Below are 23,602 nucleotides of genomic sequence, written 5' to 3' on the forward strand. Positions count from 1 at the left end.
AGGTCCTGTTAGCGACGATGGTCGTGGTTAAAGCAATGCATGGTGCGGGTAGGAAATGTGTGAGAATGGTTTTGAGAGGCGAGCTAGTCGTGATGAAGCACAGTAATGACAATATGACACCCACCACCAGGCCTAGCCACCAACTGACGTACTATACCCCTGAAACCATGACTCTCATTTCCCAGACTGTATCAACCTGAGTGGTATCTCTTTCCGCACGCGCGACGTTGTTAACCATAGTCAACCATTTTCTGATGACTTTTTGCGTCTGTTTCGGGCTCTGCCATCGCCTCAAGTCGTGAAAGGCTGCGGACCTATCCGCTGCGAGAGCATTGCGATGCCGACTTCCCTTGTGCGTCCTTGGTCGACTTCGTTTCCGGACGCGTCGAAGCGAAAAGGCCCTTCGTAGCATTGAACGGCCAAGTTCCAACGCTTCTCTTCTCGAAGCTTCTTGACAAACCCCCCAGACCAGGGAAAATCTCGGGGCAGCGGTCGTCCAGTCCTCCACCACGCGTCGATGAGGGCATACGCGTCATTCATATTCTTCATGAGCAGCTGCGGGAGCTTGGCCCGCTCCGTGAAGCACACCCGAAACTGGCCCTCGAAGCTCAGCTGGAGCCATTTGTGGCACTCGTCGATCAGGTGGTCCGTGGAGTTGCAGAGCGTGCATGCGGCGAGCAGGCCGTCGGCGTTGGCCCTGATGCACTCGCGGGCAACGTGAGTTTCCTGGTTGCACACGCCGCAGGGGGCGGAGGAAGGCGGGGTGTCGCTCGGTGACGATGCTGGGCTTTGATGGCTCGTTGGTGCCGTGTTGTATGGGATTTCGGGATGAGCCGTACTGGGGTTTGCCAGGGGCGTGCTGTCCCCCCCTCGCTGCTGATCCAGTTGCAGTTGCGGTTCCGTCTCTCGCCAGAAGGTGTCTTGATCCTCTGGAGCGGCGCCTTGATCAGTAGGTATCAACGCAAGCGACTGGTCTGAGCCCGTACCCGTAGCATTAAGAAGACCGCCCCGGCGGCGACGGCCGCGGCCGCCGCGACGGCGGCGACGCCGACGATAGCGACCGCCATGGTTGCCATAGCCGCCTCCACCGCGATGCCCAGGTCCCCCACTAACCCCCGAGGCCCAAGATTGCCCGTGCGCATGATTATCTCCTCGGAAGAAATGGCCACCGAAAAGACCGACAACAAATTCTTCAGCAGGTATGGAAATGTGGCTGTCTTGCCGTCCGAAGCCCGAAGCTCCCGCGAGGCCGCCCCGGCGAGAGCGACGAGAGGGCATTATGCCAGTGTTGGGGACCTGGCGATAAAACGACAGTGGTGAGTGCAGAATGCACAACGAAGCCAACCGCTTGGAAGACGATGATGGCTTTGGTGTAGTTGCGAGTGGGCGTGTTGTGTGCGCGCGTCTTGTGTGTGCGCGCGACACAGCCTAGAAAAACCCTAGCTGGGCAGACGAGGAAGGAGCGAACGAACACTTGCCGACCTCGAGAACCCATCACATGACCATTCAAATTGCTATGGGAACCATTTTAACCTCGTGGCAAGGTCGTCCATGTGCTGCTGAACACGTGAAGGACGCGTTCGGGCAGCTCTATGGAGGTAGCGTGATGGCTTCCGGTGCCGGATACTGTCCGTGAATCAGCGGGCTCGGCGCCCTTGGAAGTAGGCAGACCAGCCGAGGCGGGCTCACAACTGGTTTTGGTGATGCTGACCAGTGCTTGCACGGAGACCAATAGCAGGGGGGAATGCCAACAGCTGGCCTGAACAGGAGCAGGCCAAGGACCCGGGCCAGAATGGCACAACAAACTTGGAGGACGCGGGATGCAGATGAGGCCATGAAAATTCTATGAGCTGTTACTAAAGGGGGAACACAGTCGTGCCCGGCACCATTGAACAAGCAGTGTTTCATCCCATGTCGGTTTGAGTCCATCAAGTTATACGTCGCGGTGAACTCTAGTAGACAACCATCAAAATATACCGAGAAAACGTGCGGCTCACTGCTTGATCCTCGGCCCAATATCCGCAAAGAATCGGCAAGCCCGTTGCAGCCCCCAAGAAAGGTCCTCCATCTCTGTGCGACCACCCGTGTTGACCACAAGCCGGCCGCGCTCCGTCCATTCAGCAGAACCCTGCGCGCGATGTGTGTTGGGATTCAGAGTGCGGATGAAGCTCGACCAGTAGCCCTGCGCCACCGTGACGGCATGCGCGTTGCTGCCACTGTAGCTTGCGGGCGCGCCCTTGGTATTCGAGGGCCCGAATATGGCGTGTACCTCGACGGTGTGCGGCACGCCCAGGCCCTGCGCAACCTGCTCCGGATCCTCCACGTTCCAGCGGTACGCCCACGACGACGACGAGTGCCGAGATGCGTACTGCTGGCTGATGTACAAGCCGGGACACGTGTACCGCATCTGGCCGTAGGCGTCACTGACTTGCCTCCAGCGGCAGCCGATGTGAGGGCAGGTGTCGTTTGCGTTGGGATACAGCGCGTCGATGGTCTCGAGGTCGGATGGGGTAAGTAGAGGGAATTGATTGCGGAGGAACGTGTTCATCTCTGGCAGGGTCGTCGTGTCCCTTGGGGCAAAGCTCGTCCCGCCGTTTGTGTCGTCGCCGATGATAACCGGAACCCGTATAAAGTGCCCTTTCTTGTACGCGTCATATGGAAGCTCGGTGATAAAGTCGCCGTCAATGACTGGGTTCCACGCAAACAGTTGAGGGTCCTGCGCGCCGGGCAGAGGTTGCACGTTGACGTTGGCCTCCTGGAGCTCCTTGGTCGACTTGCTCCGCAGGCACTGCAGGCTGTCTTTGGTAGCGCAGCCAGCCCGCACTGCAAACCCGTCATACAGGTACTGCGATTCTCTCGTCGTCAGGACTGTCGAGAAAGACACCGACTCGGCAGCCGCCCCGACAAACAGGTCGTAGTCCCGTCCGCCGCCCCGCGTCAAGTGGTACGAGACGCTCGCCGCGCCCGCCGAGTCTCCACCGATAACGACGTGTTTTGGGTCGCCGCCAAACTTGGCAATGTGCTTCCGCACCCACTCCAGAGCCTTGACCTGATCCCAGAGCCCGTTGTTCGGCGTAGCACGGTTGCCATCAGTCAAGAATCCGTAGGCGCCGACGCGGTAGTTGAATGTGACCACGATGAGGCCGTGGTCGCCGGCCGCAACCAGGCCGCCGCCGTTGTAGTTGCTGTTGCTATTGGACACGAAGCCACCGCCCTGGATGAAGACGAAGACGGGCAGTTTGGACTCTGCAGTTGCGTTGGATGGCGCATACACGTCGAGGAACAAGCAGTCCTCCGATTGCGCCTTGAACGTGTCGTCTGTCGGCGGCTGGTCCGTACCCAGGCAAATCAAGCCGTGCTGCCTGATGTAAGCGCGGGACTCGGCAGCGGGCCGCGGTCACATACCTTGTTCGCCTGCTGAACTTTGCCTTCAACGATCGGGTCCGCTGGCTTGGTGAATCGAAGTCGCCCAACTGGCGGTGCAGCGTATCTGATGCCCAGCCATTGACTCACGCCGCCATTGTCTGTGCCTTGATACTTGGCGTACCCAAGGTCGACCAGTGGCTTGATGGCCGCGGCGACCGGAACAAGGATGAAGGCCGTCAGCTTCATGACGGCGCGATGGAGGCATGCACTAGCCAACCCACGGGTTGATGCTGCCTTCGAGCCGTGCTTTGTACTCGATCCATCTGCTGATCTCGGAGTTTGTTCTGGTTCCCGACGTTGCGGGGTCCGCGTGAGCACTGAGCAGCGAGGACCCTGGTCGGCGGGTGGTGGCGGGGTTATGAATGTCCGGTCTCCTTCTTCCCCAATCTGGCATGCAGGACGATGTTGAGTGGTCAGGCAGTCAGGCACCCCCACCCCCGCGTCCGGATGCAAAACGGGGCTACTATATCCATCCACCACGGTAAGATTAACATTATTAGGGAGAACTTATAAGACCGAGTAGCTGACGCAGTTTATTGTGAGTCCATTAGATCACTGCATTGATCGTCTCCGTCAAGGGATCATGTGCGCCAGTGATCTTGGAATTGGACTTGGAATGAGCACCAACGAATGTGGCAGGTAAACATGAAGACAACGCATACGTGCCGAAACTTCGAGGACGTGAGGATGTGGGTAGTGGCCCAGAAGATGTCTTCGAAGCAGCATTTTCTAAACGAGCTGACTTAACAAAAGTACTCCATGCACACAGTCAACGCCGGGCCATGGACATATATCGCTATATTAGAGTAGGCGGTGAGTGCAATACACTAACCAGGTGAGGCCCGTTCACCAGGCGCGGGATTCCTCTGTTGGTGTTGGGCGCCATGGTAACGCACCTCTTCTCTTTTTGACTGCAGTTCCTTGTCTGCACTACTACCAAGTTACGTAAAAATTGAAAGTAACAGGATTTTTCCTTTTTTTAGTACAGTACCTGTCATCTCGGCCGATGTGAGCGACTGTACCAAAATTTTTGTGTGACCGCCTCCGCATTTCATTACCACCCTTTCTTCACCTTCGTTTGGAAAAGTCATTTTACTTTGGTTCGAGAGTATCACAACATTACAGCACCGGATGAAGGAATGCTCATCCTGGTTCAGTATGTCTGTCCCTATTGACTTTGAAACGACCCCAAAGGCGTTCTTCGACATGCCACAGTAAGTCTGGAACAATTACCATGGGCTTCTACCACAAGAAATGCTGATCCGGTAGGTAGCATTTCGTGGCTGCAAGCATGTGTCGACATATCCCGGACAGGCCATGTTCAGACTCTGATATTGCTCTCTTCATTGACGTGGATCGGCTTCCGTTCTATGGTCTTCTACTCTAGAACCACGCCAGTTCTGGATGGAACCCGACGTGGCCGAATGACTTGCGAACTTCTTGGCCATGTATTCCGCGGCACAGCATTCTGTGAGGCTCTACTGCTCAAACGTCCTGACTACACCCATTACGAGAATGCGGTAGCTATAGGCTACATCTTTATTTTGGGACTCGTCAGGTCACGAGTGTACGGAGCGCATCGTGCACTACTCCTAAACCAAATCAACGGCATCTCGTTAGCTATTCTCGGATTGATGACGGTGACTGATGTTGTCCCGTCATTTGCTGTAGGAGCGACGAGCAAGCCTCGTGAGTTCACTGCTATTTTCTGTCTGCTTCTCTCACTCATCACGTCCGCGCTGGCACCTCGGGAGCGGGTGATTCCGGCCCTGTTACCAAGCGGAGCACACCCTACAGAGTCAAAAGAAGATACGTGCAGCTGCTTGGATTACTGGTTCACTTTCGAACGCGTCAGTCCCCTGATCTCGAAGGGGTGGAAGAGGGAACTCTCAATGAACGACGTGGACGACCTTCCGTGGGAGTACACGCCACACCTTCTTTGCTCTCGATTTTTTGAGCTCCGCCGCAAACATAACACCACGGGGAGAGCAGTCTTGGCTTTACTATGGAGCGATCTGTGTCTCGCCTCCCTGTTTTCTGCCTTGTTCTTCTCCGCAGAACTTGGGTCACCTCTTGCTCTTTACCAACTTCTCGAATACATCCGCGCTCCGTATAAGGCCAGATTTCAGCCATACGTCTGGCTTCTTGTCATGTTCGTCGCCAAAGTGGGTGGATCCGTTGCCCAACAGCAAACTGCGTTCCAGTCAAATCGAGCCATGATAAAACTCAAGACTGCGCTTACAGCAGCGATCTATCATCAAACTTTGTCGTCGAAGGAATTGCAGCAAGGATTTCTTGATCCATCGAACGAATCCAACAGCAAGAAGTCCTCATCGGGGCAACTGACCAATCTCGTTTCGAGCGATATTACAACAATCACCAATGCACGTGTGCTCATCATGGTCGTCTTTGGTGGTGCAGTTGGAAGCATTGTTGGGCTCGCGAGCCTCTTCCAGATCGTTGGTTGGCCTTGTTTGGTGGGAGTAGCCATCAGTCTCGGCAGCACTCCGCTGACGGCGTGGATTGTACGTCGTGTAGAAGCACACCAAGATATTTTGAGGGATGTCCAAGACTCTCGTATTTCGCTCGCTTCGGAGTACTTGGGGTCTATTAAGGCCATAAAACTGTTCGGATGGGAAGACACCGTCTCTGTCCGTTTGAACGAGGTCCGTGAGGGGGAACAGAGTCACCTTTGGACCATAGCCGTTCTCTCTGCGGCCATCACAGAGGCGGCGTATTGCATCCCGACGCTCTCTTTGCTTGCAATATTTTCTCTGTACACTTGCATCTTGCAGAAACCTCTTACGGCATCCGTTGCGTTCACGACGATAGGCTTGATGGAAATTATCCGGGACAATCTCATCGCGGCCGCAACTATGGGGACGTGCTTGCCGAAAATGTTCGCCTCGTTAAGGAGGGTGAAAAGTTCTTCGCGACAACGACTCCACGGGAAGATTATCCCGTTGGCCCACTGAGCCTTCAGGGCGCGAGTATTCTGGCGTAACGACTCCGCCGACTTTCGGTTGCGCGACATTAGTATTGACTTCGTGCAGAATGGACTGAACGCTGTGACAGGAATGAGTGGAAGTGGCAAGTCCACGTTGCTGCTAGCGATTCTTGGTGAGACGACCAAAGAAGCCGGGGAGATCCGACGGCCAGGTAGCATGGCATATGCTTCTCAAAGACCGTGGCTACAGGCTCGGTCAATCCGCGAGAACATCATACTCCACAACGCGTACGATGAGGCTAGATATCAAGCCGTTTTAGAAGCTTGTTGCCTTGTACCTGACATCAGAGAGCTACCTCTTGGCGACATGACCAACGTAGGGGATAGCGGATTTGCACTTTCGGGTATGGCCTTTGTTGAAATGATACCCCCGAACGTCGAATTAACGGCACCCTTTAGGTGGACAAAAGGCTCGGGTCGCCCTCGCCAGAGCATTCTATTCTGAAACGCTTCTGATTCTCCTCGATGACATATTCTCAGTTCTCGACACCAAACATCCGTAGAGCTGTGGAACCTTACATTTTGCACCAACCTGCTCAAGGGCAGAACGATTGTATTAGTGACACAACTCACCTGGATCTTGGCTGAAGCAGACAGAGTCATCGAGCTTCACAACGGGTCCGTCAAATCTGTTACTTCGCGAGGCTCTGTTGTCCGCAAGCCTCGTATCGTGAACATGGTGCATCAGCAGGAATCTGTGGGCAAGGACAAAGTGCCCGCCTGCCCGGATCACCCAATAGAGACAGTCAATGATGCGCTCCATGACAATAACGAAGACGGCGAGGATAGCGAGGTAGACGATGAAGTAACTTTGAGCAGCAGCTCTTCTCGCTTATCCTGTAAGTCCGGAACCTACTGAACAGCATCTGTGAGCTGATCCCGCTACTAGTCATCAGATACATTTGTCATTTTGGCGGACCTGCCACCATAATATTGACATTGCTCACTTTGGTCGTCTACAACGGCACTGAAATGGCCACCAGCCTTTGGATGTCGTTGTGGGTAGACAGAGCGGACCAGGGCGGGCAGTCAGGCACCCCCATCTATCTTGGTGTCTACATCATTCTTGGTTTGTGTAGCACCATGACTGAGGGTTTGGCCTTGCTTTCCTTCACCCGTGGCTGCTGGGTCGCAGCGAATAGGCTTCACGCCAAGCTTGTGTCAGCAGTCTTGAACGCACCGCTATCGTGGTTCCAGGCAAATTCGATTGGGCGTATACTGAATCGCCTCTCTGGCGACATGAATGACTTGGACGAAAACATTGCCGAACGGCTTACGGAAGTTCTTGACCGAATCTTGAAAGTGATCATGTTGATGGGCACCATGGCGACAGTGATTCCTGCTTTCATACTTCCGGCAGCGATCCTGTCTCTCCTAGGAACCATGGTGGGAGAGATCTACAGTCGGGCTGTTGTTTTTGTCAAGCGGCTCACCATGTCCTGGCAATCTCCAATTATCGCCCAGTTTTGTGAGACTTTGGATGGTCTTGCAGTTGCTCGGGCGTGTCCCCAACAGGTCAAGTTCTTGACGGATTCGCTAGGCAACAGTCTCTACACCTCTGCAAAAGGGGCGGCCGCTCAGGTAGACTGCGCGCAATGGTTAAAATTCAGGATGAACCTCATCGCAGCTTTGATCCATGTCTCAGCAGGCGTCTTGGCTCTTCACCAGAAGAAAGGCATGCCAGCTGGCTTGGTTGCGTTCTCCTTGGCAAGGGCCTCGGAACTCAGCAGCTCTATACTTCGACTCGTCTTCTCAGTGAATGAGCTGAATCATGATATGCAAGCTGTAGGTTTATTATTGGCATCGATAATTGAATGCGCTCGGCCACTGACCTCGGCAGTTTCATCGCATTGAGGAGTATTGTAACCTGCCATCGGAGGAAAGCGCAGCGGATAGCAACACGAAACACCCTGACGCTCTTCCGCGTGCGATACCACCGCACTGGCCAGAGTCTGGCGGCGTCACGTTCAGCAATGTGACAGCTCGGTATGATCTAAACGGACCTGATATTCTGAAAGATGTGACTGTGGCCTTTCATGCTGGTGAGCGAGTTGCCGTTGTAGGGAGAACTGGAAGCGGTAAAAGCACGGTATGACCCCTAGGCGTCAAACTGGCATTCATTGAAGCATCAGCTTATAGGTACAGCTTGTTCTTACCCTCCTTGGCTTCACACACATTGTGTCCGGAAAGGTACTCCTCGATGGTGTGGATATCACGACAGTACCGTGGAAGAGACTCCGTCAAGCAGTGGCATCGATTCCTCAAGAGGCCACCTTGTTTCAAGGAACCATATCATCCAACATGGACCCCACTGGAGACGTGCCCCAACATATAATCCAGCGTGCGTTGGACGCATGTGCTTCCGTTCCTGCGATGCAAGCCATGAACAAACCGGGCGCAGCCGATGCAGCATCGCACAACGGACTCCTTTCACCATCTACGGAAGTGGCTACGCGGGGAAGCAACTTTTCTCATGGACAGCGGCAGGTTCTGGCTCTATGTCGGGTCTTCGTACGAAATGCAAAGCTGGTTGTGCTTGACGAGGCAACGGCGAGCATGGACCCAGAAACAGACGCCAGTATACAGAGAATCTTGAGCGACCACGTCAGGAGTACATCCGACCGATGTCTCATGACGATTGCCCATCGCCTGGAAAGCATCATGGACTACGACAAGGTTGTCGTCATGGGCGCAGGGCGAGTGCTCGAGGTTGGTAGCCCGCAAAGTCTTATCGGGCTGCGACGCGGGGCATTCTACGAGCTAGTTGTACATAGTAGAGAGGGAGGAGGCGGTGCGGTGCTTTGACGCGTACTATAATTCCGCCTCGTAGGCATTTAACCCTGACCAGTCCGAAATCCTCGCCGCTTCTAGAAGCTCATGTCGCGTCGATTCGTCACCGCGACCACTATACGGCGAGATTCCGACGCCTCCATCATGGCGAAGCAGACTTTTGACGTAGGTTCGTCGGACTCGCCGCGTCGTGAAAATGTCAGCTCCTCCTAATTATAAGTGAGACGCCACCACCACGCGACGCCTAAAGACATAATTTGGTCTAGACGTTTTAAGGGTCCAGCAGTGGTGTCGGCGTGGGTCGCGCTCGAGGTGGGGTAACGAGGCGGCATCTCAATTTTTGACGCGGCTCGACCCACTTTGATCTGCGCTGCAATCAGAGCTCGACATGCGCGCATTTGAACCCGAATAGGGTAAGGCACCGCGCGGCACGGCTGTTCAGGTAGGGTCGCGCATGAACTTGGTCTAAGTCGAGTAAACAGGTCGCAGAGCGGTATAAAAGGGATCACCCAGGACCGGCAGAAAGTATTGCAGGATGGCATCAGAACGGCACGAAATCACAAAAGCACACATCCAGCTTGTCATATACTCCGTCCCAACTCCGTTCCTTCAGCATAGTCTTTCCTCGCAGACATCGACGTCAACATGCCGCAACGCCCCGAAGATGGTAAGTTACTAACTTACTACCTAACAAGCGTGGGAGCAAGTGGCTAATTGCGTAGTCCCTGGCTACAGAGACCCCGACTTCCCGAACCCTGATGGCGACATGGACACCCCCATCATCATCTACGGGTACACGCCGTCTCTCGGCCTCGCCATCTTCGCCGTCATCTGGTTTCTGCTCTTTCTCGTCATTCATACTTTCCGGACCATCCGCTCTCGTAGCTGGTGGTTTATACCTTTCGTCATCGGCATCAGCTTCGAGATCGTCGGCTACATCGCTCGGTGCCTTTCCGCCAAAGTCGACCCTTACCACCTCATCTACTACATCCTGAATTACTTCTTCATCATCACGGCTCCCGTCTTGATGGCAGCAAGCATCTACACGATTCTCTACGTCCTTGTCATGCGCCTCGGGCGCAGTTACTCCCTTCTGCCCCCCAAGGTTATCCTGTGGTTCTTCATCGTCTCCGACGCTGTCGCCACCATTGTCCAAATCACGGGCGCATCCCTGGTTGGGCGGAGATCAGCGGCCCGACAAGACCCTACTGCGGCGAACAACATCCTCCTCGCTGGACTGGCCTACCAGGTCTTCGCCATGACTGTCTTTCTCGTCATTGCAACCGCCTTCATTGCGCGGGCTCGCCACGCCATTCGCCAGAATGAGCTAACCGTTCCCGTCGCCGTGCTTGGCGTTACCACCATCTTGATCTACGTGCGAACGGTGTTTCGTCTGGCGGAAACAGGCGAGGGCCTCTTCGGTTCGCTTCAGAGCCATGAGATTTATTTCGCCATCCTCGAGGTTGTACCGGTGGCAATCGCGGTGCTGTTGTTTGGTGTGTGGCACCCTGGAGAGCTCCGCAAGAGCAAAGCCAGTAAAGAGTCAGATGGCTCGGAATCATATATACCTCTCTCTGTTAGGGTCGGAAGTGTATAGATGTGGAGGCTTAGCCGTCGCTAGTAACGCAGATAGACAAGCACAGATTGCTTTTAGACAAGTCAATATCAAGTATCTACCACTTACGCACCTTGGCACAGTGCAACAGAGATCAATGACCAAGAAGACTCAAAGTTGCTCACAGCCCCCGAGCTTACGAACTCATTAGCCAGCTACTACAAGACGTGAATTCTGGTAGCATTCAAGTGAAGTATCAGCCCAACGACAGTATTTCCGTTGCCAGTCTGGCGAGACATACACATGTGGCCACAATGCGTGATCTAACCTGAATCGCAGCTTCGTGACAAGAGGTATAGATAGCCCTACACCAAAATGTGCCAGACTAACCCGTATAGCTCGCGTCATATTTGTGTTGAACGCTACCATTCTCTCCCGCCCGTAATGTGCTTTAGGTTTGACGGTCACCTCGCCACACAGCAAATACAAGTCTATTAGATACAAGTCTATTTTCCGGCCATCCATCTTGCCACCATCAGTAGCCCAGCACCCAGTAGGAGGCATGATCCTGCCCAAGCTTGCACCCCAACGTACTCTCCGTCCGCCAGGGCGATGATTCTCCCCGCCAAGGGCGGGCCGGTGAGAGCCGCTACACCGACAATGGTGAAAACCATGCCTATTCTTGTGCCATTCTTGGTCGGGTCATGCGACAAACTCGCGAGAGTAGCAGGGAACAGGCCCTGGATTCCAGCTCCGAAAAAGCCATATATGGCTATCCACGCGTAGTCTGCCGCTACAGTCTCAATAGCTCTCCAAGCGAACATGCAGACTGCGGCCCCGAGTATGATGGGAATGAATACATTGATGGCTCCGAAGTGACGGTCGGCTAGGTACGCCGGGACAAGTCGGCCGGGGATGCCGACGGCATTTAGGATCATCAGCATGGTAAAAGATGTCGTTTGTGGTGCTGCAAGACGATCAAGCGCGTATTTGCGAGCCTTTCAACGCGTTAGAATATATAATTCCTTGGAATAGGAAAACGCTTTCGGCGTTCAAACTTACATAATAATACGCAAAGTGAGTAGCCCAAAGCGTACAGAACATGCTCAGAGCAAAGAGGGCGTATGTTGGTTCCCTGAAAGCGGCTAGTTCCAATAGCGGTCCAGACGTACGTGATGGTAGTATCGTCCTAGACACAAGTGTCAACGTGACAGATGTGATTAGCACCACCAAGCCCATGACCCGTACTGTCCAGCCAAAACCAACTCGCGTAAGCAGCTGCTGGGCAATGAGTGGGAAAACGACACCGCCAGTTGCGCCACCACAGGCCGCTAGAGAGATGGCGATGGTGCGATTCTTGGAGAAGTATGTCGATATATTGGCGACAGAAGGCGCAAAGACGAGGCCGCAGCCCAAGCCCTGGCAAAGGCCTTGCGCTAGAAAGACCTGCCAGTACTGCGTCGAGACGCTCGTCCCGAATATGCCCATGAGCTGCAGCACGCAGCCGACCACCAGGACTAGGTGGTAATAGCCAGCGTCAAATGCCCGACCGGAAACCGTGCCCACTAGGAGTATGAGACATACTTGGACGCTTCCTATCCATGAGATGATGGGCGCTCCGAGCGACAGCATCTTTTCGTAGTGTGGTTGGAAGATTCCAAAGCTGATGACGTAACCCCATGTGTTGAAGACGATCAAATGTCCAGCAAAGACTTGCAGCCAAGCCGACAATCCACCATCTGGTGGTGATGCAAATTGTTGGCCGCGAGACGTGGCTGGCGAGGTACTGTCGACGCCTTCATTTAGCCGGCTTGTTGGTCCTGTTTGCGCGACACCGGTCGAGCTGTTGGTAGGGCTCTTCTCTTGTACATTGGGGATCTCTGACATGACAATGACCAGAATGTCGCATCCTGTACTTGATGGGCGAAATGGGTGAAATGAGGGCCAAAAATTAACGATTATCCGCTGCAGTCATCAACCACTCGGCTCGCCCATATATGAACGAGGGCTGCCGTATTCGCGACGGCTGCTATATACAATCAAAACGACATTTTTCGGCTGTTCACTCCCCTTTCCGCAAATGATTATCAATCCGAGGCATCACCAGCATTTGTCATCAAGGAAAATGCAGCGGTCCACAAACGGTCACCCCGCGCGCTCGAATTTTCAGTGCAGAGGCTGTGTGGTTGATGGCCGTCATGGCGATGTGTACAGAAGGCGTCCGGTCCCATAGTCTGGGGAGTCACGACGCTCTCCGCCTGCCCAGAGGGAGGAAGATCGGTTGCGGTTAGACGATTCGACCCGTAGTCATGGATTCTGTGCGACGCCAGAGCGAATGATTCGAGCACTGCGGTCCGCTTCCAATTGATGCCCGGCCTAGACCACAAACTGTGGCTCGGCGAGGTTGCAATTGCGATTTCGGATTGCCCTAAAGGGAAAGATGTTGCGCCTTGTACTATGTAATTGGTCAACTGGGGCGACGCCAGTGTGGGGAAGGTCCGACCACACAGCCTTATGCCACTTTTACTTTTAGGGAGAAGTAAGAACAAGGTTCACGCGTTCTTGGACGGGAAGAATCTCTCCGCGGCCAAGCCGTTTCCGCTACAAACCGGCCCCACCGTGACGGAACGGCGACTCCAAGCCGGGAGCGCGAGTACCGGGAGCGAGTACCGGGAGCGAGTACTAACACTGCGCGATTCTTGGGCCGGCGAATTGGCCTACAATTTCCTAATACAGCTTAGATAGCAAGGGTGGCGCTTGGAAGCGTATCGAGCTACGGCAAGGCACCGCCTCTTGACGTTGGCTGATTGATCCCCGGTCCTGCTGGCACAGCTTGAAATTCTTAACATGGCGTGTTTTTGGCGCCTGATAAAGCCCCTTTGAGCTCACACCGCAGTCGCGAGCACTGAATACTACCTTTTTATGGCGATCATGACGGGCTCCGTCCACTTTCGCAGCACTTCGGCCCTGTACTTTGTACCAAACAAAGGTGACGGCGCGTCTCCCTGGCGGCGGCGTGCGAATTGTTCCGGGATTGGCGGACGTGCGATAATTCCTCGGTGGCGGCACCGATGTTGGTTGAAGCGAGCTCTAGTACCAATACGACCAGACGGCATTGCCCGGTGGCCAAGGCAACTCATCATACTGTAGCGGCTGCTAGACAGTCCCTTTAATGCTTCGTTCTTTTCGGCTGCAAGGGTCCAGCCGCACTTTATATCTCCTCGACCATGGAGTTGCGGGTCGGATTTCTCCAATTGGATGGATGGACTGCTTTTCTGCAGAAAGAATTTTGGGGAGCAGGTCTGCTGTGAGACAGGGCTGAAAAGATCAACACGTGGCTTTGTTGGAGTGGCCGCGAAACCCCTTCCCTGAGACCCTAGACATCTGCACGGTCTGCCCCTGTAAAAAACAGGTGTAGCTGGCGCAAATGGTGCCCCGCATTGTATTTGTGGAGCAGTCACAGGCTAAGGCATGCGTATGCATCCAACTGTGATGCTGCTGATGATGATCCTAACTAGCTACGTGGCACACATACGAGGAATAGGGGTCGGGCCCCGGCCCGACCACTGTTCCGGGCGCGGCTGGACCCACTGGTCTCAACAGTATTGATCGTATTCTCGTAGCTCTCCCGGCGTCGGGAATCCATTTCATTATATCACCCATGACTGGCGTCGTAATGGCACCTGCGATGTGGGTGTGGCCAGACGTCTGCAGATGCAACGATGTGGTACTTTTTGCGACAATCTCCGCAGTCTTAATTATTGTCATTGCTCAGACATATACAAGCAGCGTGCGGTACCCTCGAAATCTTCCCAGGATCGGGCGAAGGCCAGGCCAGACAGGCTTTAGCCTGGCGACGCGATGGCAGTACTTGGTTGACTGTTCATCGCTGTACCGTGATGCCTATGAGAATGTGAGCGAGCGCGAGCACAGCCCGCCCAGCGCACGGCGGGCCGGGCCATCAATCGACCGACCGACCGTCAATCGCGGGCTGACTTGCAGAGCAACCACAGTATTCCAAGAAGGGAAAGACCGTCCTGATCCCAGGACTTGGTGCCCGAGATGAGATCATCCTCCCTGGCAACGCGATACGATGGGCACTTGCGCAGCCGGAGGAGATACTGAGCTCTTCCGAGGCGCTCGTGGAGATCAATCAGACGAGATGGGCTTTCGGAAACAGCAGCATCACAAGTGACCTATGGCACGTCGGCCTCTTCCGGACGGACCTGAACCGGGCTTTGGAGACTGTCTGTGCGGGGGTCAACGACGAGCTGGCTTTGGCGCTTGATACGTTCTTTGGGGTGGATGCGGACAACTGGACGGAGATTGACCTGCTCGCGACCATGCGGATGGTCGTGGCGCAAGCCGGAAATCGTTTCATCATTGGCGATTCCCCGGAGGGGCTGAAGTTGTGTACGTTTTGTTTAATGCCGCTCATCAGCGCGAGTTGGTGTTGGGCGATGCGCATAGAGTTAACCTTCTGATACAGGCCGCGACCAGGAGTTCCTGAGGAACAACGTAGCCGTCTTCGAATGCTTCATCCTCAATGGTGGCATTAGTGGTGCATGCCCCGTCCTTCTTAGACCGTTGGTCGGACGCATGGCTGCATGGCCCATTTGGCGTCGCATGGCCAAATTCCGCCGACACATTCGGCTCCTTTACGAGGAGCGGATGCGGATCCTCCGTCTCCAGCAGCAGCAGGATAATAACCCGGGCAAAGCTACGCCAAGAGACTTTTTCCAGGTGATGATGCAGTTCGCCGCCACATACCGCACGGAGGACGTGAATGACTTTGAGAACATGGCCGCTCGACTATGTGCGGCGAACTTTGGGGCCATGCACCAGACGAGCATCCAGGCGACCAACCTCCTGCTCAACATCCTAGGCTCCGACCCCGAGTTTGATACCATTGCCGTGCTGCGTGACGAGGTTGCCCGAGTTATAGGCCCGGGGGGTTCTCCTGGTCACGCGGATCATACGGGCTCGTCGAGAGCGTGGACCAAGGCCAAAGTCGCAGCCATGGTTCACACTGATAGCGCTGCCCGCGAAACGCTACGCATCAACGCCTTTGCCAATCGCGCCATCTTCCGCAAGGTCATGGTCGACGGGCTCACCACCGAGGATGGCATCTCGTTGCCCAAGGGGTCGTTTGTGTCCTTCTTCAGCCAACCGCCCAATACAGACTCGGAGTACTACGAGGAGCCTCTCAAATTCGACCCGTTTCGGTTCTCCCGCAGCATGAATGGGGCGGCGGGTGGCGATGCCGCTAATAACAAGGATCCGTCAGCCGGCGAGGCGGGTGGTCCCAAGTACGTTTCCACATCTGAGCGGTACTTGTCTTTCGGCCACGGGAAACACGCCTGCCCAGGCAGGTTCTTGGTTGACTTTGAGCTCAAGATGATGGTGGCGTGCATCTTGACGCGGTATGACATCAAGCTCCCCGCCGCATATCAGGGACGGAGGCCACGGGGTCGTTGGGTGGCCGAGGCGCATCTACCACCACATGGGGCGAGAATCATGGTGAAGAGGAGGCGCATCGTCGAGTAGCTCGGCGTGCAAATGTGGAAACCCGGCAACGCGTGCCTTTGCCAGTACGTTTGTAAAGCGGCGAGTGGGCTGTAGCACGACGTAGAGCCATGGCAGTTTGCCAGCGAGCGTACGACTGAGCTCAAACTCCTCCATAAGTGGCAGCATGTCTAATATGGCGTGTAATGCAAAGTAAAAGTAATGGCCATCTATCTTCCAACTACTTCTTGCCCAAAAAATTGGACGGAAAAGTTTCTCTCAAGCTTCCTTTATAGGGCATGACGTTCGCGCCCGGTGCAGCTATGCCTGACTGTAGTGCATCCTGGTCTATTTCTTCAATCCCCTTTCATTGAAAATTTGTTCAAACGCTTCATCCAACAGCTTTAGACCATCCTCGATTTCGTCGGCTGTCACGGTCACAGGAGGTGCCAGACGAAAGACACCACCCATACCCGGTAAATTGACAATGTTGCAAGAGAGTCCCAGCTCCAATGCCCTGTCCGATATAGCCTGTCCCAGCTCCGCGCCGGGCGCCTTGGTCCCGGGTTCGGCGATGATCTCAATGGCCTGGAAAAGACCACGGCCTCTGACCTCACCGATGCACCAGAACTTTTTCTGTAAGCGCAGTAGTCCCTGACGAAGCTGCTCGCCACGCTCTGCGGCCTTTTGAGGGATGTTGTCGCGCTCGACGACCTCGAGGACCTTGTTGCCCACAGCGGCGGTGAGAGGGTCGTTGAGATGGGTGGTCAGCCACAAAAGACCGGCCTTGCGGCATCCCTCCTCGATCTCGGCAGTGGTGGTGACAGAGGCCAGCGGCAATCCGCAGCCGAGCGTCTTGGACAGTGCCAGGATGTCGGGCACGACGCCGTCCTCCTCAAAGGCAAACATGTGGCCCGTGCGACCGACGCCGGTCTGCGCTTCGTCCATGATGATGAGCATGCCGCGCTTCCTGCACTCCTTCTCCATGCGCTTCAGGTACCCCTTTGGCGGCACGAGGATGCCACCGGTGGAGAGGATGGGCTCCATGATGAAGGCCGCGAGGGAGCCAACGCTCTGGCGGTCAATCATGGACCATCCGTACTCGAGCTCCGTCTCCCAATCATACGAGCCGTCGGCATGGCGGAAGACGGAGCGGTACGGGTAGGGGGCAGGGAAGGCCAGCATGCCAGGCATGGTGGGCCCCCCGTTCTTGCGGCCCGCCGAGTAGGTGGCGGAGCCGGAACCCTGGGTCAGGCCGTGGTAGGAAGCCGAGAAGGCGACAATCTCGAACTTGCCGGTGTGGCACTTGGCCATCTTGAGGGCGGCCTCGGTGGACTCGGACCCAGTGTTGAGGAAGATGGACTTGTCGAGCTTCGGGGGCAGCAGCCTGGCGAGACGCGCCGCCAGCTCGACCACAGGGTGGGTGATCATGTTGCTCAGAAGGTGGTCGAGCTCGCCGACGTACTTGCGCGCCACCTCGACGACTTCTGGGTGCGAGTGGCCGAGCAGCGAGCTCATCTGGCCGGATGTGAAGTCGAGGATCTCACGGCCCTCGGCGTCCCACAGGCGTGCGCCTTGCGCCTTGACGATGACGGCGGGGGAGAAGGGGACGCCGGTATAGAGCAGGTATTTGTCCGCATCCTGCCAAAATTGGCTCTTTGGCGCGCCGTTGACCATTGTCTGTGTCATTTTGCGGAATGTGGGATTAGGTAGGTACGATGAGAAGAAGATACAGGTCAATACAAAATCCACGAGCATTTGCGGTACTATTATATGTTGATTTTATTCACATGGCCATCCTCACCCATTTCTCCGCTTCGCAAGATCTGGACGCCTCGTCTTCCTTCGCCTGTCCGTCAACCCTGGCCGCATCGTGGCCGCGGGCCCACGACAGCACCGCCGCGGAGCTGGTGACTTACACGCCACTGAGTGAGTGATTCCAGAGCAAATAAGCTAAAGCTTCCTAATGGGTGGCGGCCCCTCTTCCCCGCGGCCCCACGACACCCACCGCGGAGATGGAGACAGGAATCCACTGAGTGAGTGATGGCCCCCGTCTTCCCCGCGGACCGTTCTTACAAGTGCAAAACGCCAAAGACAGAAAGAAAGAACTTAGGGTTGAGTCGTATACAGCTCGTCTGGTGGCATTGAGCCGCCCATCAATCCGTCACCCTGACCAATCCCGGCGTCGGCTTGGATGCAGCCAACAAGACCCTCTACCTGCGACCGAAACACAGCTTCGCAGCAAGCCAGCGAGTCTCCTTACTCTCAGGCGGTGGCTCTCGCCACGAGCCGTCGTTCGGCGCCATGGTCGGACCAGGTTTGCTCAGCGCTGCCGTTGCGTGCAGTCTCTTTCCCAGTTCAAATGCACAGTAGATTTGCACGGCCATCCTGTCGCGTGTGGACCAAACAGTGGCCTCGACGACGAAGCCGCATAGGAGGATCGAGGTGCTCTCATCATTGTGAAAAACTACTGCATGTTCAACCCAAATCAACCCACTCCAACTCGCCGTGCGGACAAATTGAATTGGTCAATTAACCAGCGAGCCGTCAAATGAACTGTATGAGCGTTGATATATAACTCTGCCCATCCACATGTGGATTTGTGGTTGAGTTGATTGCCACCTTGCCTGTCCGTCTGGAGCCAGGATCGCACCTCCAGGTACACAACGGCTAACTGAAATACACCTTGATCATTACTAGTACTGCATACCAGAAAAATCATGCATACATAGTTTCTTAACATCACACCGTCAAAGCTGTCCGTCTACACAGACGGATCATGCGATCCAGAACCAGAGCTTCTCCGCAAAGTTCCTTGGCTTTGGATCCTCCCAGAGCTCCTCCAATGCATCAATCTCGTCCTTCCCAGAGAAGATATCCATGTCTGCCGGCTTGACAAATTTTGTTCTCTTGAACACCTTCCAGAAGCCATAGAGCCCAACAAAGATAGGAATGTTAATATAGGCAGCCAAAAACTCGGCCACATCCCACTGGCCGCCGATGAAGACCTGGAAGCCGTTTAGAATGATGACTATGAGGAAGAAGATAAGCGTACAGCCTGCGAGGTAGGGCTGTCCGGGCGTCTTCATCCGAAGCGTGTCACGGTCAATGCCGCGCGCATTGAGCCCGCGGTAGAAGCCCAGATAGGCCAGGCAGACGGACGACCAGGTGAAGAGCGAGGCAATCGTCACAAGGCTCTGGAACCATTGGAACGCCTGCGCAGCACCGCCGTGTTTTTGGACGGACAAGTACGAGAGCATGCCCACAGCGCCCGTCGTCAAGACGGCCACGTAGGGAACGCCCCGCTTGCTGCAGCGAAGGAAGATTTTGGGGGCTTGTCCGTTCTGCGCGAGAGCGTAAAGGTAGCGGGAGCCCGAGTAGATAAAGGCGTTGGCGGCGGACATGGCGGATGTGAGAATAACAGCATTGATGATGTCCGGCAAGACCGTGATGCCTACATTCTGGATGCCGATGACCCATGGCGACTGTGCTGCCCCTGGTGCGTTGGCAGCCTGGGCCGAGAGGAGGCGCTCGTCGTTGGACGCAACGAGGATGCCCACGGCCAGCGCTCCGAGCACATAAAAGAAGGCGATGCGCCAGAAGACACGGCGCACCGCCTTGGGGATGTTCTTGCGTGGGTTCTCGGCTTCCCCGGCCGCCACGGCCACCATCTCGGTTCCGCCAAACGAGAAGGCCGCGTTGGGCAGAGTCTTGAGGAAACCAAGGAAGCGACCGAGCGCGCCTGGGAGGAGGTACGACTTCATGACGCCTGGGTTCTCCCAGTAGGTGAATCCGATTCGACGATGCTGCGGGTTCCCTCCCAGCATGACGATGAACGTCATGATCAATAGGCCTATGATGGTGATGACTTTGATGGAGGCTGCGAAGAACTCGACTTCCCCGTAAACGGCGACGGCGATGATATTGGCCAAGACGACAATCACTAGGAAGATGGAAATCCAGACGGCGACATTGATGCGTTCTTCCGTGTCCCAATACCCGATAACGACCGAGGCGGCCGCCAGCTCAGCACAGAGCGTGATGGCAGCTTGGTACCAGGTGTTCCATCCAACAGCGAATCCCAACGCGCCATCCACGTACCGGGCACAGAACTGCGGTATGGCGCCAGGCAGAGGGAGCCAGGTGGACATCTCGCCGAGAGACTGGAGCATGGCAAAGATGGCCGCGCCCGTGAGGGTATACCCTAGGAGAAGAGAGAGGGGCCCGGCGCGAGTCAGACCAGTGCCGATGCCGAGGAAGAGGCCTGTGCCAATGGAGCCGCCGATGGCAATGAACTGAACATGTCGAGACTTGAGACTGAATGGACGTGTCTCAGCTAACTAGGCGCATACATGATTGAAAGTGAAAGTGCGCAAAAAAAACTCACCCTCGCGTCAAGGGGATTTCTGCCAGCTCAGCGACGCCCTGGCCGCTCTTTGTGGCTTCCAAATCTTCCAGCTGGCCTGGCTCAACGGCAGGCGTGAGCTGATCCTTGTGGTGTTGACCATGCATGCCGTCTTGCTGCTTGCTCGTCAACGTCGACGATACTGGATGTGAGACATGACATGAATACAGGGACCGCTCGACATGGGCACCCAGGCGATGTTATGTAGTGCGGGGACCAGTGAGTTCCTGGGGGAGATCTCAGTTTCAAGACGTTCTGGAGTCATGTCAGTCCCTGCGTAGATGAAGTACATACGAGATATGCGACGACCAACCGGAGCTGTGGCGCTTGTCGATCCGCGGCCTTCTTCTTCATCCGCGGCCTCTTCTACTTCAGCTTATTAGGGACTCAGGGAGCCTGACACCAGGCAAGTGGATCCCATTGGTCCACAATCACCGACTCAAAGAAGCCCGGGTCGGGTATGAAGGGCGCCGAGTCAAGCCACGCAGGGTCTAGATGGCTGGCCGGGTTCTGCGACCACAGCTTGTCGACAACGTCGCCGTACTGGGCGATGCAGATGTCACCCAGCTCCCATCCGTACAAATCCTTGTGAGAGCGCAACGATGTCACCAAGTCATGCGCAAGCGACAGTGACAGACTTTGCATCGACGTCTCGCAAGTAGGCAGCTCTGCCTGCACGGCGAGCCGGACCAGGAAGGTGGTCGTGGACGAGAAGACAAAGGCCGCGGTGGGGAGCCAGAAGTCGCCCAGCTGCTTCGCCGTCAACTCGCGCACAAAGTGAACAATGTCCTCCGCCATTCTGCGTGTCTTGAGCAAGCGATCGTTGGGTGATTGACCAGGTATGTAGTCGTCCACTTCAGTGCTCAGCTCGACTCGACACATGAAGAATCTGGCGGCCAGATAGCATAACCGGAGGTTTGCCGCTCCAGGTGTGTCAAGATTCATGCCACGGACAATGATCCTCCGGAGTTCGCCGAATAGTGTGTCGGTCCAGATATCGAGACTGAAGGCCAAAGCGGGATCTCTGTCGGTCACGTCGCCAGCTGCGTAAAGCTGCTCGATGTAGGCCCCCAGGACAATAGTAAGGCTGGCGAGCGCCTCGAACACCTGAGCACGCTCGTCGTGCTGGTTAGCTTTGGGTATGGGCACGTCGTGATGTGACTGGCGGATATGAGGCGGCGTGCCGTACGTCAGGCTTGTCCACCGATCGTGGATCACCAAGCACCACCAGATCTGCATACGGAACGTCTTCTCCCCTTCCGTGATGTTCCAGGCGATGGGGTTCCGGTTGAGACCAAGGCTGTGGGCCAAGGAGATGGCACAGCCCAGCAGCATGCCGTTGCCCACCATGGTCGTTGTTGGGCGTCCTCCAATATTGAGCAGGATGGCAATGATAGATGGCATCCCTGGCGAGATGTGCAGCTCCGAATACAGCGCCTCCAACGCCAGGTTCCAGATGAACCGTGCGTCAGGGCGATGGTGCCGGCTCAAATTGGGATCAGAGCTCCAATAGCACATGGCATGCGCATATAGGCACGCCACCACGGCGGGCGACACCCGGGATCGCGAAACATACTCGCGGAAGTACCCCTCGTCGAGGACAGGAAAGCAGCCGTTGCCCCTGGAGAAGTACAGGTTAAGCACCGCATCTTGCCACGGTTCCAGAAGCTTCACTATCGTCTGCAGCTCGGCCGACGACGGGTTCAGGTCCACCGCCAGACCAACAGGCCTTTTCCTGACCCTCATGAACATGACCGGCGTGGATGTGACACCGGGTAGGATCGGCCGGATGGCCCTGCCGTGGCCGCCCTCCTGGATGCTCGACAGGTAGTCCTCGAGAAAGTGGCTGTCCCCGGCCGTGGCAGGTCCGACAATGTGGGGGTTCTCCTTTTCCGTCGCATCGAGAGACACCGCGGCAGATCTGGGCTGTTCAGCGATAGTTGTGGAAGAATCGAGGTGGGATGCTGCCCACCGCGGCGCCGCCTCGGGGACCTCGCTCGTTGGAGGCGGAGCCTCAGCTGGTTGGGGGGCGATCGTTGTAGCTGTGGGAGCAGCATCGGGCAAGACTGAACGTCTGGGCCGGAGATCATTCGCAGAGGTCCACGGCGGCATGTTGCATGCAGTCTGGTGCGCCCGACACATCAGACATTCTCGCGCCATCCCGTCAAACTTGCACCGAGACTTGCGACGCCTGCAGGGAACGCATGCTGCCTGGCCCTGGGCCCTCAGCGGTCGATCTTTCGAGGTCGGCATCACTGGCTGCATGTGGTACAATGCGATGCGTCTTTTGGTTCTGCTTTCCCTTCCGATGACGACGAGCAGCGCGGTTGGTCTGTCCAAGGGTGGGCGTGTCGTATCAGAAAACGACGACTTAAATAGCTCCGCGGAGAGCAAGGGGAGTGGGCGTGTCTAAAGCGAGCCAGGCGAGCCCGCCCCACCACCCCGCGGGGTAGGTAATTCGCGGGGTCAGTGGAGCGAATTGGCTTGCAAGCCTCTTAGACAGAGCTGGACAACTACTCCGATGCGTTACGCGTTACAGACTAATGAGGACGGCCGCTATGCAGGCCACCCGATGAATGGACTAAAGGGAAAGCAGCAATTTCGAGGCACTGGAAAGATGCATCGTCTTTAGTAGCCCAAAAGCTCAGGGAGTGTTCAGTTATAAGTTGTCTATCTTCAATTTCTACTAGATCCTTTCCGGCGTGTATATCTCGATCGCTGTGCGTCCTGCGACACTCTTCGCCTGTCTCCCCCGTGATAGTGGAGGGCGTCGCAACAGTCTCCAAACCTGTCGGTGCGCCACTGCAGCACACAGGTGGGGATCACTAGAAAACCATGCGTTCAACGGTCTCGCGTCGCAGAGTTTCTGCGTCGGCAGGGAGGAGAAAACCGTCATCCATTTGCCTGTTGATTG

General features: G+C 55.7%; 7 protein-coding genes across 7 annotated transcripts; 2 read left to right on the forward strand and 5 right to left on the reverse strand.

Annotated features, from left to right (window-relative positions):
* Positions 1-291: 291 nt before the first annotated feature.
* On the reverse strand, positions 292-1,067 carry JDV02_004583 (uncharacterized protein; the record flags this gene model as incomplete). Its single annotated transcript, XM_047985813.1, has 2 exons — positions 292-927; positions 987-1,067. The coding sequence occupies 2 exons, from the start codon at positions 1,065-1,067 to the stop codon at positions 292-294; spliced, it is 717 nt and encodes a 238-aa protein (XP_047841790.1).
* A 926-nt stretch (positions 1,068-1,993) lies between these two features.
* On the reverse strand, positions 1,994-3,612 carry JDV02_004584 (Cholinesterase; the record flags this gene model as incomplete). The annotated part of the gene is made up of 2 exons (XM_047985814.1): positions 1,994-3,358; positions 3,406-3,612. The coding sequence occupies 2 exons, from the start codon at positions 3,610-3,612 to the stop codon at positions 1,994-1,996; spliced, it is 1,572 nt and encodes a 523-aa protein (XP_047841791.1).
* Positions 3,613-9,868: 6,256 nt separating this feature from the next.
* On the forward strand, positions 9,869-10,820 carry JDV02_004585 (uncharacterized protein; the record flags this gene model as incomplete). The annotated part of the gene is made up of 2 exons (XM_047985815.1): positions 9,869-9,890; positions 9,946-10,820. 2 exons carry the CDS (start codon positions 9,869-9,871, stop codon positions 10,818-10,820), a joined length of 897 nt encoding a protein of 298 aa, XP_047841792.1.
* Positions 10,821-14,443: 3,623 nt separating this feature from the next.
* JDV02_004586 (uncharacterized protein) lies at positions 14,444-16,536 on the forward strand. The gene is made up of 3 exons (XM_047985816.1): positions 14,444-14,691; positions 14,792-15,191; positions 15,268-16,536. Exons 1-3 carry the CDS (start codon positions 14,455-14,457, stop codon positions 16,323-16,325), a joined length of 1,695 nt encoding a protein of 564 aa, XP_047841793.1. The 5' UTR covers positions 14,444-14,454; the 3' UTR covers positions 16,326-16,536.
* Positions 16,537-16,631: 95 nt separating this feature from the next.
* JDV02_004587 (uncharacterized protein) lies at positions 16,632-17,972 on the reverse strand (the record flags this gene model as incomplete). Its single annotated transcript, XM_047985817.1, has 1 exon — positions 16,632-17,972. One exon carries the CDS (start codon positions 17,970-17,972, stop codon positions 16,632-16,634), a length of 1,341 nt encoding a protein of 446 aa, XP_047841794.1.
* A 1,088-nt stretch (positions 17,973-19,060) lies between these two features.
* JDV02_004588 (uncharacterized protein) lies at positions 19,061-20,795 on the reverse strand (the record flags this gene model as incomplete). The annotated part of the gene is made up of 2 exons (XM_047985818.1): positions 19,061-20,600; positions 20,671-20,795. The coding sequence occupies 2 exons, from the start codon at positions 20,793-20,795 to the stop codon at positions 19,061-19,063; spliced, it is 1,665 nt and encodes a 554-aa protein (XP_047841795.1).
* A 280-nt stretch (positions 20,796-21,075) lies between these two features.
* Positions 21,076-22,800, reverse strand: JDV02_004589 (uncharacterized protein; the record flags this gene model as incomplete). The annotated part of the gene is made up of 1 exon (XM_047985819.1): positions 21,076-22,800. The coding sequence occupies one exon, from the start codon at positions 22,798-22,800 to the stop codon at positions 21,076-21,078; it is 1,725 nt and encodes a 574-aa protein (XP_047841796.1).
* Positions 22,801-23,602: the final 802 nt, after the last annotated feature.

This window comes from Purpureocillium takamizusanense, chromosome 3 (genome assembly GCF_022605165.1).
Source record: "Purpureocillium takamizusanense chromosome 3, complete sequence".
NCBI lineage: Eukaryota > Fungi > Ascomycota > Sordariomycetes > Hypocreales > Ophiocordycipitaceae > Purpureocillium > Purpureocillium takamizusanense.